The sequence below is a fragment of the Cynocephalus volans genome, chromosome 14 (assembly GCF_027409185.1).
Source record: "Cynocephalus volans isolate mCynVol1 chromosome 14, mCynVol1.pri, whole genome shotgun sequence".
Taxonomy (NCBI): domain Eukaryota; kingdom Metazoa; phylum Chordata; class Mammalia; order Dermoptera; family Cynocephalidae; genus Cynocephalus; species Cynocephalus volans.
The window spans coordinates 84,351,791-84,368,748 of record NC_084473.1 but is presented as its reverse complement, the minus strand read 5'-3'; the positions used below and the strand labels follow the sequence as shown (position 1 = coordinate 84,368,748).

Below are 16,958 nucleotides of genomic sequence, written 5' to 3'. Positions count from 1 at the left end.
GCCCTAGAAGAAATATAGCTGAAGGCTTGGAGACATAATCATTTTGAAGAGCTATGACTGGTCCATTCAAAAATGGGCCAAGCTGAAACATAACTGTTTTCCAAGTGAAAATATGTCTGAAGGCCATTATTACTGAGCAGGGGCCTTTGACTAACTAAGATGACCCAATACACAGACCTCTGTCAGTTACCTTTCCAAGCTTATCCACTGAATCTCATAAACCAATGAACCAATGTCATGGAAGGCCATAGGCAGGCTCGACAATGTTATTTCAACTAACTTAAGCTCACATGGCCACTGGCACTTATGAGTATCCAACTTGCCTAGAGAAATGACTCCTCCTGAACAGGAATCAGATGAACAACTGCTGGCCTGTTACTTGCAGTGGACCTCACCCAACAAGAGGAAGACAGTGACGGTTCTCCTGTACAGGCTTAACTGCTTTTATTGGGCTTGGCCGATAATGTGCTTTTTACAAATTGAAGGTTTTTGGCAACCCTGTGTCAAGTCGATTGGTCCTTTAAAAAAAAAAAAAAAAACTACAGCATGTGCTCACTTCTTACCTCTGTGTCACATTTTTGTAATGCTCACCATATTTCAAACTTTTTTATTTTTATTATATATTTTACAATGATCTGTGATCAATAATATTTGATGTTAGCAATGTAATTATTTGGGGGTAACATGAATCGTGCTGATATAAGAAGGTGAAATTAACTGACAAATGCATTGTGTCTTCAGACTGCTCCACCGACCAGCCGTTTCCCCATCTCCCTGCCTCTCCTCAGGGGTCTCTGTTCCCCAAGATACAGCAATATTAAAATTAAGCCAAATAATAACTCTACAATGGTCTCTACGTGTTCAAATGAAAGAAAGAGTCACACATCTCTCACTTTAAATCAAAATCTAGATGTAATTTAGCTTAGTGGGGAAGGCATGCCAAAAACTGAAATAGGCTGAAAGCCAGGCCTGTGAATGCAAAAGAAATGTTTACTGATAAAGCCAGGCCTGTGAATGCAAAAGAAATGTTTATTGATATTGTAGAGGCAGAGAGTAGAACAGTGGTTACGAGAGACTGGGGAGGGGCAAGGAAGGGGATACTAATAGAGATTGGCCAATGGTTATAAAATTACAATCAAATGGGAGGAAGAAGGTCTGGTATCCTATTTCATAGTAACGTGACTATGGTAAATGGTAAAGCACTGTATATTCCCTAACAGCTAGAAGAGAGGACTTGCAATGTACTCTGAGAGAAGAAATGAAAAATGCATGAAGTGATGGATACACTACCTTCCCTGACCAGATCATTTTACAATACACATATATATCAAAACATAAAATAGTACTCCACAAATATGAACAATTACAATATATCAATTAAAGTAAATTGATTATTTTTTAAAATGTTATTCCAGTGAACATGCAAATGATAAGAAAATGAAACAGGTTTACTGCTGATAAAGAGAAAATTGTAGTTGTTTGGATAGAAGATCAAACCATCCTAAATATTTCTAAAGCCAAAGCCTATGGTAGAGCAAGACCTTAACTCTCAGCAGTTCTGTGAAAACTGAGAAGGATGAGGGAGCTGCAGAAGGAAAGTTGAAGCTAGCAGGGGCTGGTTCATGAGATTCAAAGAAAGAATTCCTGCCCATAACATAGAAGTACAAAGTGAAGCAGCAAGTGCTCACCTGGAAGTTGCAGCCAGTCATGCAGAATATCTCACTAAGATCCTTGAAGAAGGTGGCTCCAGTAAACACCTGATTTTCGATGTAGATAAAAACAGCTTTGTATTGCACAAACATGCCATCGAGGGCTTCTATAGCTACAGAAGAGGAGTCAATGCCTGGCTTCAAAGCTTCAAAGGACAGGCTGACTCCCTTGTTAGGGACTAATGCAGCTAGTGTCTTTGAGTTGAAGCCAATTCTCAGTGACTGTTCACAAAATCCTATTACCCTAAGATTTATGCTAAATCTACTCTGCCTGTGTTCTATAAATGAGACAACAAAGCCTGGATGACAGCACATCTGTTTACATCATGATTTACTGAATATTTTAAGCCCACAGTTCAGGAAAAAAAAAAAAAAAGATTTCTTTCAAAAAAGATTACTGATCATGGACAATGTACCTAGTCACCAAAGAACACTGATAGAGAAGCACAGGAAGATGAATGTTGTTTTCACTCCTGCCAATTCATTTATTCTGCATACCATAGATCAAAGAGTAATTCTGACTTACAAGTTTTTTCTTATTACTTATAAATTACATTATATAAGTTTATAAGTCCCATACATAGTGATTTCTCAGATGGTCAGAAAAATGTTAATTTTAAACCTTCGGAAAAAGATTCACCTTTCAAGATGCCATTAAGGACACTTGTGATTCAAGGGACGAGGTCAAAATATCAACATTCGCAGGAGTTTGGATGTAGTTGATTCCAATCCTCACAAATCACTTTGAGGAGTTCAAGACTTCAGTGGGGGAAGTATTCCAGATTTGGTGGAAATAGCAAGTGGAGTAGAATTAGAAGTGGAGCCTGAAGATGTGGCTGAATTGCTGCCATCTCATGATCAAACATTTATGAATGAGGAGTTGCTTCTTAAGGATGAGCAAAGAAAGTGGTTTCTTGAGATGATATGTAATCCTAGTGAATATGCTATGAACATTGTTGAAATGATAACAAAGCATTCAGAATATTACATTAACTCTGTCGATAAAGCAGAAGCAGGGTGTGAGAAGATTGATTCCAATGTTGAAAGAAGTTCTGCTGTGGTTAATTGCTGTCAAACAACATCACATGCTACAGAGTACTCTTTTATGAAAGGAAGAGTCAGTTGATGTGGCAAACTTCACCGTCATCTTATTTTTAAAAATTGCCACAGCTACTCAACCTTCAGTTGAGGGTAGATAAGGGTAGTAACCACTACCCTGATCAGTCAGCAGCCATAGCCATGGAGGCAGAACCCTCCAAAAGCAAACATATTACGATTCAAGAAGGCTCAGTAGACTGTTAGGATTTTTAGCAATAAAGTGTTTTTAGTTAAAATTGCTTTTTAGACCTAATGTTGTTGCACACTTAACAAACTACAGTAGTGTGCAAAAATAACTTTTATATACACTGGGAAACCAAAATAATTTGTGTGATGTGCTTTATTGTGATAGTCACTCTATCTCTTCTGCCTAGAACCCAACCTGCAATATCTGCAGGGTATGACTGTACATGCCTCTGCTCTTCTTCTCAGCCATGTGTCTTCCAGTACTATTACTTGAAGATTTTCTGAGTACTTTAATCAGAGTCAAGGAATTCTTACGTAATACAGCTTTGTACCAACTAACTTTTTTATTGCAAAAAGGGTGAAGCACAGTGAATGCTCATGTTCTCATTATGCACACAGTAAGGCTGTCCTTATTTTATAAAAATGAGCGAACCCATTATTAGGCTAGCAAAACAGGAATACAAACCATTGTGGTATCAAATCACTGTCAATCCAGATGTTGAGGAGGCCCTTACTAACTATGCATAGTACTGTCACTCCCATAAACTAATTTGTATCTGGGAAAAAAGGGACAAAATCCTTGATATTTATTATGCATGCTGAACATCTTTAAAAAATCTGCTTCTCATCAGTCAGGGCTGTTTTTCTGGTTGACAGTTCTAAACCAAAAGGTTTTTCATGGCAATTGTTCCATTAAATTAGAAAAAAAAGATAAACATGAGGCCATTTTATTTTTATGGTTAAAATAAAATATCTACATTAAAAACAAAGTATTTTAGCATTTTTTCAGTCATGAAATAAAACTAATGCTGAGAATATTATAAAATCTGTAATTTTTTTTATTGGTTATGAATATTCTTGAGATACAAAGCTGATTGTCACCTCTCGTGCCCATGATGTGGAGGCCAGATTCATACTGGCTGTATACCCATTACCACAAATTTCATTTGTACACTGTGTCCCCCACCCACTTATTAACAATCTCACTTCCTCTCACCCCTTCCCCCCACTCCACTTTGTAGCCCATAGAATGTTCTCTTCCTCTGCAAGTCCAATGCACTGGTGTGGTTTTTCTCTCCTTCCTTCTTTCACTCCTAGCTCCCACATGAGTGAGAACTTGCAGTATTTATCCCTCTGTGCTTTGCTCATTTCAATAAACATAAGTTTCTCCAGGCGCATTCATGTTGTTGCAAATAGGAAAATTTCATTCCTTTTTATGGCAGAGTAGTATTCCATGGTGTATATATACCACAGCTTCCTTATCCAATCATCCACCGATGGACATTTATGTTGGTTCCATGCCTCAGCTATTGTAAATAGAGCTGTGATGAACATAGGAGTGCCGGTATCCCTTTGACATGATGACTCCCATTCCTCTGAGTATATACCCAGAAGTGGGATTGCTGGAACATATGGAAGATCTATCCGTAGTTTTTTGAGAAACTTCCATACTATTTTCCATAGTGGTTGTACTAATTTACAGTCCCACCAACAGTGTAGGAGTGTTCCCTTCTCCCCTCACCAGCATTTGTTATTCACCATGTTTTTAATTATAGCTAGTCTAACTGGGGTGAGATGTTATCTCAGTGTACTTTTAATTTGCATTTCTCTGATGACTACTGATGTTTAGCATTTTTTCATGTACCTGTTGGACATTTGTACATCATTCTTTGAAAAATGTCTATTCAGCTCCTTTGCCCATTTTTTAATTGGGCTGTTTGTTTTTTTACTATATAATTGTTTGAATTCCTTGTATGTTATGGATATTAATCCCTTGTCAGATGCATAGTTAGCAAAAATTGTCTCCCGCTCTGTAGGTTGTCATTTCACTTACTTGATTGTTTCCTTTGCTGTGCAGAAACTTTTTAGTTTGATACAGTCCCATTTGTTTATTTTTAATTTTGCTGCTTGTGCTTTTGGGCTCCTGTTCGTAAAGTCTGTGCCCAGACCTAGTTGCTGGCGTGTTTCACCTATATCTTACCTTAGTAATTTTACAGTTTCGGGTCTTATACTTAAGTCTTTAATTCATTTTGAGTTAATTTTAGTGTATGGTGAGAGACATATATCTAGTTTCATTCTTCTGTGTATGGATATCCAATTTTCCCAGGACCACTTCTTGAAGAGACAGTCTTTTCCCCCATGTAGATTTTTGTTGCCTTTGTCCAATATCAGATAGCTGTAAACCTGAGGGGTGATTCTGGGTTCTCAATTCTACTGCACTGGTCTGAAAGTCTATTTTTATAAAATGTACCATGCTGATTTGGTTACAATAGCTCTGTAATATAGTTTGAAGTCAGGTAGTGTTAAGCTTCCAGCTTTATTTATTTATTTCTTTATTTATTTTTTGCTCAGGATTGCTTTGGCTATTTGGGGTCATTTGTTGTTCCATATAAAAGGTAAGATTGTCTTTTCCATTTCTGTGAAGAATGTCATTGGTATTTTGATAGGGATTGCATTGAATCTGTAGATTGCTTTGGGTAGTATAGACATTTTCACAATGTTAATCCTTCCAATCCAGGAGCATGGAATATCTTTCCATCTTTTCGTGTCTTCTTTAATTTCTTTCAGAAGTGGTTTGTAGTTCTCACTTCCTTGCCTAAATTGGTAAATAGGTATTTTATTTTTTTGCGACAAAACTCCTAGAGCTGGTTAATAACTTCAGTAATGTTGCAGGATACAAAGCAAATGCCCCCAAATCACTTGCATTTATATACTCAAATAATGAACTAACAGAAAGAGAAATAAAGAAAGCAAGCCCATTCATAATTGTAACATGAGGCCATTTTTACCTCATTATAATACAGGAAAAAATGCCGACAAGGGGAGTTTATGGTGTCAGCTGCCCTGATAAGAAAGGGCAAACAGAATCACTTGTACATATTTTAGAGAAAAAGTGGAGAATATATGGAACCTAGACATACTTCTGCAATGTTTCCAATTACTGCCATTTCCACTGGTAAAATTCATAGAATTCTTCAGCGAACTTGAAACTTTAGGTGACACAGTCAGGGGAGCATCACATGTGGTTGGCACACTCGTGAGGCAAAGGGCACATTAGATGCATGTGGAGATAATTAGATGTAAATGCCAGCTGCAGCCTCTTGGTTAGCTGAAGAGCTGTGAAGCACAGGATCTAGTACACTCATTTCTTCTCTCTGCAATTTTTGGATCCTCAAAGCACCCATAAACATTGCATATGTCTAGTATTTATAATAAAATTCATTAGGCAATATTACCATTAGTCCACAGAGCATAACCTGTATTTTCTATTATATTAATGTACTCTCTTCTACTTTTTATTACTGCTCATGACACTATAAACTAATTCCTTGATCCAAAAATAGATAAAGTCTTCCATTTTATAAAATCCAGTCCTGGAGAATATGCTTCTGAGTGTGAAATTCTACAAAAGAACTAGACAAAATCCTGAAGAAATTATTCTGTAGCAGGACTCAAAATGAGAGTGGTATTTTTCCTTAATATGAGTCATGGGCCAAGCAATAAGGAAGTAAACAAAAAAGATTAAAAAGGCAGAATATGAATTATTTAGGAAAGATGGGCATAAAAATGACACTTAAAGCTTTCATAGGGCAATGTGTTGATAATGGACGGTGAGAAGAAATACATGGGACATACCCGGGTGGGCATGATTGAAGTAGCAGTTCATTGTAGATCAAGACAAAATAATTAGGGTTTTAAGAGTTGTGAGCAGGTAAGTGAAAAAATGGCCCTGGAAATTGATGTGATTGTAACATGGTTGGATTAGATGTATGACTGCTTTCTATGAATCTCTGCTAGATTAGTCTACTTATGACAATGATGATGATTATAGTGGTAATAATAATAATCATCATAATAATAATAAACTTAATAGCAGTGTATAGTGTGTGTTGGATAATGTTCTAAATACTTTATCTGGTTTAAGCTATAAACAGAACTATAAAGTACATGCTATTATTGTCACACTTTCACAGATATAGAAACTGGGGCAAAGAGAGGTTAAGTAACTTGGTCAATGTCACACAATCTGGAAGCAATAAAGCTTCTTCTCCAGCCACAGATGACTTGAGTTTATTGCCTGACATGATAGTATCTAGATTAATGGATGGATATTCTCTGGTTGTGGATTAAACTCTAATTTTTGAATGAATAAACATCCATTTGAATCTTGGAACTGATTAATAAAATTTCTTCCTTGAGGCATAAAATAAGTTTGGGGAAGCAAAAGAGTTTAATTGTTTTAAAAAAAGAAACAGGCTTATAGGTAATGAGGATCAGGATTGACAACATAGGTTTTCCAAACTCTATGGAGAGGAAGACCTGAGTCTAGATTGTTCTAAGCAATGTGCAAAATGGAGTGGTGAAGAAAATAGATCATCACCCAAGGAATAGTTCTTGGCTAGCATGGACAGTACCATTGTCTATCTTTATGAAATGGTGTTAATACAATGAAGGGTCAGAGCCCATGTCCTGCTCGTCTTTGTGGTCTTCCTCGCATTCACACTGCTGAGTTTAATTGGTGCTGTTCTTTACTAATTTTAACAAAGAATGAGGAAGCTTCAAGACTCTCGGGAAAGATCAGTAAATGAAAGGTCAGAAAATGAAAGGTATCCCTGGAGATAAAGTTCTGATCATCTCTTTCTGCTATGCTAACATAGCCATGCACATAGGGAGATGACTAATTACAATTGGGGTAGAAATAGAGAAAGGGGACCACAGGCTTCTATGTTGCTCCTTACAGGCTTGTGCCAAACACCATCTGGATAATTCTGGGGGATTGATGAGACAGGATAACACAGAGATTCAATTCTGTGACCACAGGAGAGATATTCTCTCCTCAGTCTGAGCCAACTGCCATTTCTCACCTGACCACCTGCACGTGGGCTGCTCAAGGGCAGAGAAGAGGAGGCAGGTGGCTCTGCAGCTAGAAGCCCAGCTTGCTCCACTCTGACTCCTTTTCATCTCCCTCCCAGCCCACCCTGCTGTCCAGAGCCCTTATTTATACCCAGCTCAGAGCTCTGGGGTGGGTCTGCCTCAGTGAGGACCAGAGTGAACCATGGCCGCCCCAGCTTGGCTCCTCTGCCTCCTGCTCCTCTGGATCCCAGGTGAGGGGAACACTGGTGGTTCTGCATGTCAGTGAAAGCTCTCTCAGTGTTGTTGGTTTCTGTGACTTGGGACGTCTGTTCTGCCAGCACTGCAATTAAAGCTCCAGTATATCAAGAATCCTGGTTCTACTGTGAAGACAACAGATATGATCTAGATTGCACGGGTGGCTTTTCCGTTTCATCTCTAATCTCAGATACCATTGGAGAAGCCTTGATGACGTAGACTCCTGCTTCCCTGTCTTTGCCTCCAAGGGAAAGATCCACCTTCACCTGCAAAGCCAGTCAGAGTGTTGGCAGCTCCTTATCCTGGTACCAGCAGAAACCTAGGGATGCTCCTAGGCTCCTCATCTATGTTGCATCCACCAGGGCCACTGGCACCCCAGCCCAGTTCAGTGGCAGTGGTTTTGGGACAGACATTAGCAAACCTGAAGCAGCACCAGGACTTATAGTACTTGAATGCCAGGACTATGATGCTGGTGTGAGTCTACCAAATTGCCAAATGGAACAGAAGAAAGTATTCAAAGACAGAACAACACATATAGAGATACTTTCTAATGGCAAAGGTGACACTGCACATCAGAGTGGACAGAATTAAAAGGTGCTCAAAATCAATAATTAGCAAAGACCAACAAATTGATGTCACAACTAACTTACCATTAAACATTCAGTAGGATGATTAAAAGTAAAAAGTCTAATGATACCAAATACAGTGAAAAAGGAGCAACTAGAATGTCCCAAAAGCCCAGCTGCATCACTCCGTCCCAGCCTCAGCTCTCACTTCCTTCCTCCTGGAAACTTCTGCTCCAGCCACCCAGCAGGGTCACACCGCACCCTCTCCTCCCCCGGGGTCCAGCCTGAGCACTTGCTCCATGCGGCCCCCAGCCCTACCCCTTGAGGGTCCTAGCTCTTCCTTCTGGGCTCCGGGCCTGCCTCCTGCACCAGACCATGTGCACACTGAGGATGGGTACTATGAGCCTCCAGCCCAGGGCAACAGGTAGTAGTTGAGTCCCCAAGACTTAGGTTCAAATGGCTTCCTGCCCAAAAGGGGGAAACTGAGGCTCCTCACTTGTGAATACCCAGGCAGGTGGGGCACTCACATCCTGGACCATGCTGGAGAAGTTGGCCTCAGGGACACACTTCAGCCGATGCATGACATCGTCCACAGGGGGAATCTGAAAAGGGGAAGGGGGGTTATGAAGTCCATGGAGAGGCCTGAGAGGGATTGCTGGGGGCGGGGGGCAGATGCCTCTAAGCCCTCAGTGTTCTCATGTGTAAAATGAGAACCACCATGGCTTCAACTGCCCTGGGTGGCAGTGAGGACTCAAGGAGCCAATACATGAAGCTCACAGCACAGTGCCTGGCCTGCGGAGAGCACCTGCCCCACTGCCACGATGACTCTCTTAACCCTGGGAGCATGGAGAAAGCGGGGACCAGCCAGTGGAGGGCCTGGAGTCTGCCTCAGGAAACACCTGGGCTGCTTGGATTCCTGGGGATTCCTGGGAAGCAGGCAGAGTGGCCCTTAGCTCCAAGAGGCCTCGGCCCTGGGCCTGCACCTGGCTGAAGTCGGCACCCAGCTCCAGGACGCAGGCCCGACTCAGCGCCCCTGCACAGTTCCCCCGGCACCTGGGCTCCTGCAGCAGGGTCAGGAGGTGTTCCTGCTGCCCCTGGATGGCCGGCTCCAGGTCCTGCAGCCCCTCTCGCAGGTCCACCGAGGTGGCTTTCAGAGCTCGGAGATGGTCTGTGGAGTCCAAAAGGGCTGAGAGACCCACACCTGGTCTGAGCAGTCTCCAGGGCCCCTGGCCTCATCAGAGGCCTGGCAGGAAGTAGAACTTGCCCCTCCCCCAGCCAAAGGGACCTGCACTCATTAACCTCTGCAGTTACTATGCAAACTTCCCCAGGGCATGTTAAGCCAGGATGTGAGCAGGGATGCCAAAGGACAAGGGTTCCAGGGAGAATGCTGGGATCCTGGGATAATGCTATGGGGAAGTCAAGTGTGGGGCCCGCTGAGGTGGCCCAAGAAGTCCAGGGCTGGGTGAGGTTGAGCCTGCCCAGGAGGGTGCCTGCAGGGCCCCACCCTGCACAGGGCTCAAGTCAAGCTCAACCTGACACACGCTGCACTCAGAGGCCAGTGCCAGGTACACGGTGCTCCTGAGCTGGGTGTGAATCATGGTCCCGATGGTTTCACTGACACCCGGAAAGCACAGGGCAGTCTGCAGTGCTGGCCCCCCAGGAGCCCAAGGGCCCTCCCCACCATCCATCCTGCCTCCCCAGTCCCTGGCACTGGGCTCTGCGGGGGGCGCTGGCTTCTCCAGCTGGTCCCGCAGCTGCTGCTGTGCTGGCGGTCCAGCTGGACAGGATGCCCACTTCTGCAAGACTGAGTCCAGGTAGATCTAGGATAAGGGAGTAAGAGGGATCCCCTGGCAGGCCTGGGCAGAGGGCCCTGGGGCTGGCCAGCCAGCTGTTACCCTCACCATCCAGCTCCTGCAAGACTTGCTCCTGGGGAAGGGAGAACTGCTGTGCCATGGCCTGCAGCTCCTAGGCAAACACAGGGCATGAGGCTGCCCTTCCCTGTCACTGGCAGCTCAATTCTTACCCTTCCCAGGCCCTTCTGCGACCCCTGTTACAAGCAGCTGGACATCCATACAGAGGACACCATGGGTGTGTTTACATATTATAGCGACTCTCCAGCAGAGGGCAGCCGGGTTCATAGAGGAAGGGGCAACCATTCTCATTGGCAGGTCATGGGCCTTGGAGAACTCACTCTGTGTTCTGCCTGAGCCTGGGGCTTGTGGGGCGCATGGGAGCAAGGGAATGACTAGGTGCTCACCTGGGGGATATTGGAGACCAGAGCCTGGAGGCTGAGCAGGGTTTCAGGCACAGCCTTCATGCTGGGTCCCGTTTGCTCATGCACACGCTGGTTGGTGACAAAGGCACAGATGACGCCAACCCTGTGGAGATGGAGGGGAAGGGAGGAGGAAGGGACTTGTGGAGTGCCCGTGGGAACCTCGGACCATGGCCACCCCTCCCGCCCGACCTGGGCAGCCCCTCACAGCAGCACGAGGGTGGTCAGCAGAAGGAAGGCCAGGTGGGTCCCACGCTCACAGTCCATGGCCTTGTGCTCCATCTTCACGCGGCTCCCACAGTGCTGGTGGCGGCGGCAGCAACAGAAGCAGAGCCTGGTGGTGGGCACTGCCAGGAGGTAGAGGCCCGCGATCACAGTGCACACCACATAGCCCGCCCTGTGTTGCACCACCCGGGCTGGGCAGTGGGGCATCAGAGGCTGTCCTGACCCCCCACATTCCAGCCCTGCTTCTGCCTGACTCTGGAGGGAAACCAGCAGTGGGGAGCACAAGTGCGGTGGGCCCTGCGCCTGGATCTCACCCATGCAGGGGGGGAAAGGATGCCTGAGACCCCCACCCAGCATCGTGGGTGAGCAGAGTGGAGTGAGTCTTTCCTACCCCACCCCTGCAGCTCACCCTGCGCTCCCTCCCCCAGCACCTCCCTGGTTCTCACCTCCTCCACCTTCACCGAGGACGGCTCATTCAGCAGGGCCTTGACCAACTCTACCAGAAAGAGCCAAGTTTGGGGACAGTCATTGCATAGCTCCAGGGCCCACCCCCTTGCACCACCATGACACCTTTGGAGAAGGCAGTGTCACCTCAGTCCTGTGCCATCCTGCCTGGGCCTCAGCACTGCTGCAGGAGGGAACAGCCAAGGGAGGCCTGCAGACCTCCCTCCTAACCCTCTGGGTAGGCCCTGCAGCCTGGGCAGAGGCAGAGGAGGGCCTGGGCTTGGCTGCCCTTTCTCTTGAACAGCAAGGGACGGGAATCAGAGGGGTCCTTCATCCCCTCCCAGCGCTCCCAACCCCTGGCACCACTAGACTAAGATCACATTGGCGCAGGTTTAATGTAATGTACTTCTAATGCAGTCTCCTTCATTTTACAGACAGAGAAACGGAAACTCAGAGGAAAAGGGGCTTGCCCAAGGTCACACAAAGTTCTGGAGCCCTCCAGATGTTGCCCTTGTACCCCAGGACTTCTGCCAAGGAAGATGGTGATGAGGAATGCCAGGGACCCTCCAAGTGCTGCTGACAGGGTGGGCACACGCCATAGGTGGAGCGGGTAGAGGGAGGCTGTCTGGGGGCCCAGTTCCTGCCAAGCGAGGCTCACCCTGGGGGAGGGGGCACACTCACCTGAAGGGAAGGGGTTGAGCTGCACCACGGAGAGGAAGCGGCGCACGGTGCCATAGAGGGGGTCCAGGGGCCCCGGCGCGCGGCCCGGACGGGCCAGTCACCGGGCTCTGGGTGCGGGGCGAATGTCAGGCGCTCGGCCGGGCCGATGGGCCCACAGTCCACAGCCGCCGTCCCCGCCAGGCTCAGGGCCAGCCCCAGCCCCAGGCCCAGCAGGGGCGCCAGGAGGCTCAGTGCGCACACCATGGGGTCTGGCGGGTGGGCAGCGGGGCACGTGGGACTGGCTCAGGAGGCGGAGGGTGCGGGCACACGCGGGCAATCCGCGCATCCTTCGCCAGTGTTGCTCCCTCTGTCCCCGTGGCTCTCAAAACCTGCCTGACAGTTTTGGGCTCCTGAGCTGCCTGAGCGCAGGAAGGGCAGGGGCGGAGGCTTGCGGGAGGGGGCAGGGCCTGGCCTGGACCCGCCCTTGACCTCTGAGAAGGAAACCAGGGCTCCCTCTCCTCTTCCCTGACAGTCATGGGTGAGGGCTGCCCTTGAGGTGGGTCCAGGAGGAATCTTAGTGGCTCTGGGTCATCTAGGGTGGCCCAATTTTAAATATATATCCCAATCTGGGGGCTGGGAAAACACAGCTACCTAGTGAAGCCCTGGCCCAAGGGATCATAAAACCAGACACACAGGCCCAGGAACCAGGCGCACTCTCCTGGCTTCCTCTGGGGCCCACTCTGTTCACTCTGGAGCACAGGCATAAGCTTACAGGCACAGTCCTTTGGGAGGGTGAATCCCAGCAGAGCTGTGCCCTTTGACCCAGCCATGCCCCAGCCAGTCATCAGCTAAAAGAACTAATCAAGGATATTCCCAGAGATGTGTCTACACGAGTCTCTGTTTTATAATTGGCTGCAAGCACAGTACCCAGAAAGTCGCCTGCAGCTGAGCAGGTCATGGGGAAAGACGGCTGGATGGCTGTAGGTTGTTCCCAGGAGCATTATTCAAGATACCAGAAACAGTCCCAAAGGTCATGACCGAGGACCTGGTGAAATGAGCATCTCACATGACACACTGGAGAGTCATCAAAGAAAATGATGTGTAAATGTGTCTTTTACCTGAAAGATACAGTGCACACGTAAGCACAGGTAGTGGACTGCAGAACAGCCCGTGCAGTGAAGGCATGAAACAGTGAGCATCTCTGGGTGGAATCATGGGCAATTTTGAACACTGTTTTGCTGGCCTGTGCTTCCTAGTTTCTGTGCCTGTGTTACCTGTATTTAAAGAAGAAATAATAGTTTGTGAGTCCTGTGGATTGAATGTCCCCTCCAAAGCTCATGAAGGAGTTTGATTCCCAGTGTGGCACTGTTGAAAGGTGAGGCTTTTAAGAGGAGATTGGATGATGAGAACTACTCTCATGAATGGGTTAGTCCACTTATGGAGAAGTGGGTTAATGATTTCATGAGCTGTCATGGGCGTGGACTGGCAGCCTTATCAGGACAGCAGGTGAGCACATTAACAAGCACTCTTGCCTGGCTCTCGCGGGTGACAGCCTGCTTCAGCACGGGACTTTGTAGAGAGTTCCCACTAAGAAGACAGCCTCACCAGATGTGCCCCTGCACCTTGGACTTCCCAGTCTCTAAAACGGTAAGAAAGAAATTTCTTTTCTTTGCATATTACCCACTTTCAGGTATTGTGTTATAGCCAACAGAAAATGGACTAGTACGGTGAGTTTCCATGGCAGCTCCCACCCCATGATGAAGAGCCCTGGAGAAAGGGGCTGGGTCTATGGCTCCTGGGACCCCTGAGCTCAGCCCAGGGCAACAATTCAGCACTGATTTGTGGGGTGGGTGAGAGGCACGGGGTTTCTGGCTGCCCATCGCGGGGTCAGTAGTAAAGATGGACTTCAGTTTGAGTCAGGGCTGGACCCACAGAAGAGTTCTTGCCCTTCCCATTGCTGACCCTGCCATTTTCTCAGAGCTAGGGACGAGAGGACACAGTTGTAGAAGGCACAGTCGGGTTAATAACGGGGCACAGACAGGAAGTGGGACCTCATCAAACGGTGAGCCACAGATGAGGATCAGGGCTTTAGTGAGGAATGGGCTGGGGGGGGACTGGCACCCCAGGGCCACTGGGAGCAGGCTGTGCCACCCCCCCTCTGGCTCACAGCCTCCCTATCTGACTCACCTGAGCTCGGCATCTGTGCTGGGGGCTCCTGGCACCCTGGAGCCTGGTCTTTCCAGGGCCTGCCTGCTCCTTTAAGGCCTGCCTGCCATTTAGGCTTTTTTATATTTTCTGACTTGGGGGCACTACTGGTTGGGGAGTTTAGGTCTTAGCTTCCCAAAGACAAGAAACCCTTGGGGACTTGGGAAATAAGTAGCCCAGGCCCCAGGTCCTCCACTCCCACTCTCTCTCTCTCTCATTTCTCAATTATTGTCGTTAAGCCCATTAGTGGCTACTGCTATTGTTTTCTCAAATGTCTGTAATAAAAACTTTGTACTTTGAAGGTAAGATTTCCCCAAGAAAAAACAAAAACATACCAAGCCTCTTCCTCAACCTGGGGGTGGGAGAGTTGATGGCAATGCTGAATCCACCTATTTGACAGGAGGAGAAATTGAGGCATGGAAGGAGGGAGGTTCCTGAGTAAGTGGCCAAGCAAGGAGTCAATGTCACAGGTCTCCTTCCACAGCAGGATCCCGATGAAACAATCTGTCATCAGACTTCCAGCCCCGGCCTCGCCTGAGAGAGCAATTGGGGCTCAGGCCAGCACAGGGCAGTGGGCCGAGGAGGCCATGAAGCTGCTGTTGTAAGTGAACTCTTTGGAGGGAGTCAGCTCACCAGTAGGGGAGCCATTGGTGCCACCAGAGCATCCTCGAAAGGCATGGGGCTGGCAGGACAGGGCTGGAGGGCTTCTGGAAGTTGGGAAGGGGATCCAAGGGTGGCTCTTTCCTGCCCCTCCTTTTATCCACACCTTTCTGGGCACACCTGCACTTCCCTTCCTCCTGAAGACCTCCTAGGACCCTCTGTTCTCCTTGGAAAATTCTTTGGTTGACCTGGGATAAGGTGCTCCTAGGGTGACCTTAAGAACACCTCCTGGGGCCACATTCCCACCCCTGACTCACACATCCCCACAAGTTTGATGTTCCCCAACTGCCCCCCCACACCCCTCCAGCCCTGAGGTGTGAGAGGAGAGTTAAAAGATGGAGACCGGAAAAACTGGAGGTTCTCTGCCCTCCAGAAAGCACGTGGGCTCCTCTGGCTGCCTCCTGTGCAGCCCCACTGGCAGCAGAGAGGAGGAGATGCTCAGCAGTTCTCAAGGAAGCAGCAGCCCAGAACACTGGTTCCTTTTCTTTCTTTTCGCTGGGGCCCCTGCTGTGCCCTGGGATTGGGTCCCAAACCAACCCAAGACGAGAAAGATCTGCTTGTCGGATCACGAGGCTAGGACACAGCCGTAGTCTTAGTCAACACTCTTGCTGGCAAGAATCAAAAACCCATGTAGACCAGCGGAAGGATTTGAAAAGTGGGAACTGATTACAGGGATTCAGTGGAGCTTTGGAGCTCAAGGGGCCCCAGGAGGGCTTGGAGCCCAGAGCAGGAAATCCACTGGGTGCCCACTGCTTCTGTCCCAGCTTCTGTCTCTCCCTGGGCCAAGGCCTCTCCCTGCTTCACAAAGGCCTCCTCTGCAGACAGCCTCTCTGTGTCCAACAAGGCAGAGGGGACTGTCCTGCCAATCTGAGCCTACCTGTCTATCTCCCCAGGTGTTCTGCTATGAGTCCTGTCAGCCTAAAAGAAGAAACTGAGGCAAAAATGTAAAACAAAGAGTTTGTGTGTATTAGAGATTTTTGTGGAGTAGATTTTAGCTGCTCTCCTCATACACACAAAACGTAACGATGTGAGATGGTGGATGTGCTCCACTATAGTAACTTTTTACTGTCTATATGTATCCTCTAATGTTATGTTGCAAACCTCAAATATATACAATAGAATGTTTTAAAGAAAAATAGTTGGGAGAGTCCCCAAAGTTCAATTTTGTGTGTGCTGCGGTGAGTGAAGCCGGGGAGGAAAGGTGGGCTGGGGCGGGAAGGGGAGGAGGCGCCAGGTGAGCCTCACACGTGCTGAGGACGGGCACGGCCCAAACTGAGGCACAGAGTGCGTGAGGGTTTCAGCAAAGTGCTTGAGAGTCCCCGTGACAGCTGCTGCAGGCCAGACGAGGGTTTCAGCACAGCTCCCTGGCCATGCGCCAGAAGGCCATAGGTGTGCCAGGACCTCAGGCAGCTTTGTCAGAAGTGGTCAAAGTCAGGAGCGCAGCGGCCCAGGCAGACAGAGATGGCTGTGCTCTGCTTCGCTGTGGCAGGATGAGCTTCTAGAGCTTTCTTTGGTAAGTTAAAAAAATTATTATTGTTCTTAACTGGCACATAATAATTGTACATATTTATGGAGTACATTGTGGTTTTTTTTTATTAAAAACTAGCTGATTTTATTGCTATTATTAATACCAAACAAGTCTTTAAATCAATGAAAGTTTGATTAAGCATAAAGTTACTTTCACATTTGTCTACATCCATAGTATATATAGTTTTTGGCATAAAGACACAGCCCTTGGAGTTTAAAACATCCCCAACTGCAAGATTACCTATATAAAATTCCCATTATTGTGGATGTAATAGTGGGTTAGTTAATCAAATTAAA

At 47.0% G+C, this 16,958-nt stretch overlaps 1 protein-coding gene across 1 annotated transcript in view; it reads right to left on the bottom strand.

The window, feature by feature from the left end:
* The window catches only part of LOC134362603 (prominin-2-like), a 36,866-nt gene extending 24,333 nt beyond the window's left edge, over positions 1-12,533 (bottom strand). The window contains 10 exon segments of the mRNA XM_063077800.1: positions 8,297-8,368; positions 9,196-9,270; positions 9,652-9,874; positions 10,217-10,433; positions 10,570-10,633; positions 10,926-11,046; positions 11,149-11,378; positions 11,612-11,661; positions 12,291-12,374; positions 12,377-12,533. Coding sequence (XP_062933870.1) covers positions 8,297-8,368; positions 9,196-9,270; positions 9,652-9,874; positions 10,217-10,433; positions 10,570-10,633; positions 10,926-11,046; positions 11,149-11,378; positions 11,612-11,661; positions 12,291-12,374; positions 12,377-12,533 — 1,293 coding nt within the window.
* Positions 12,534-16,958: the final 4,425 nt, after the last annotated feature.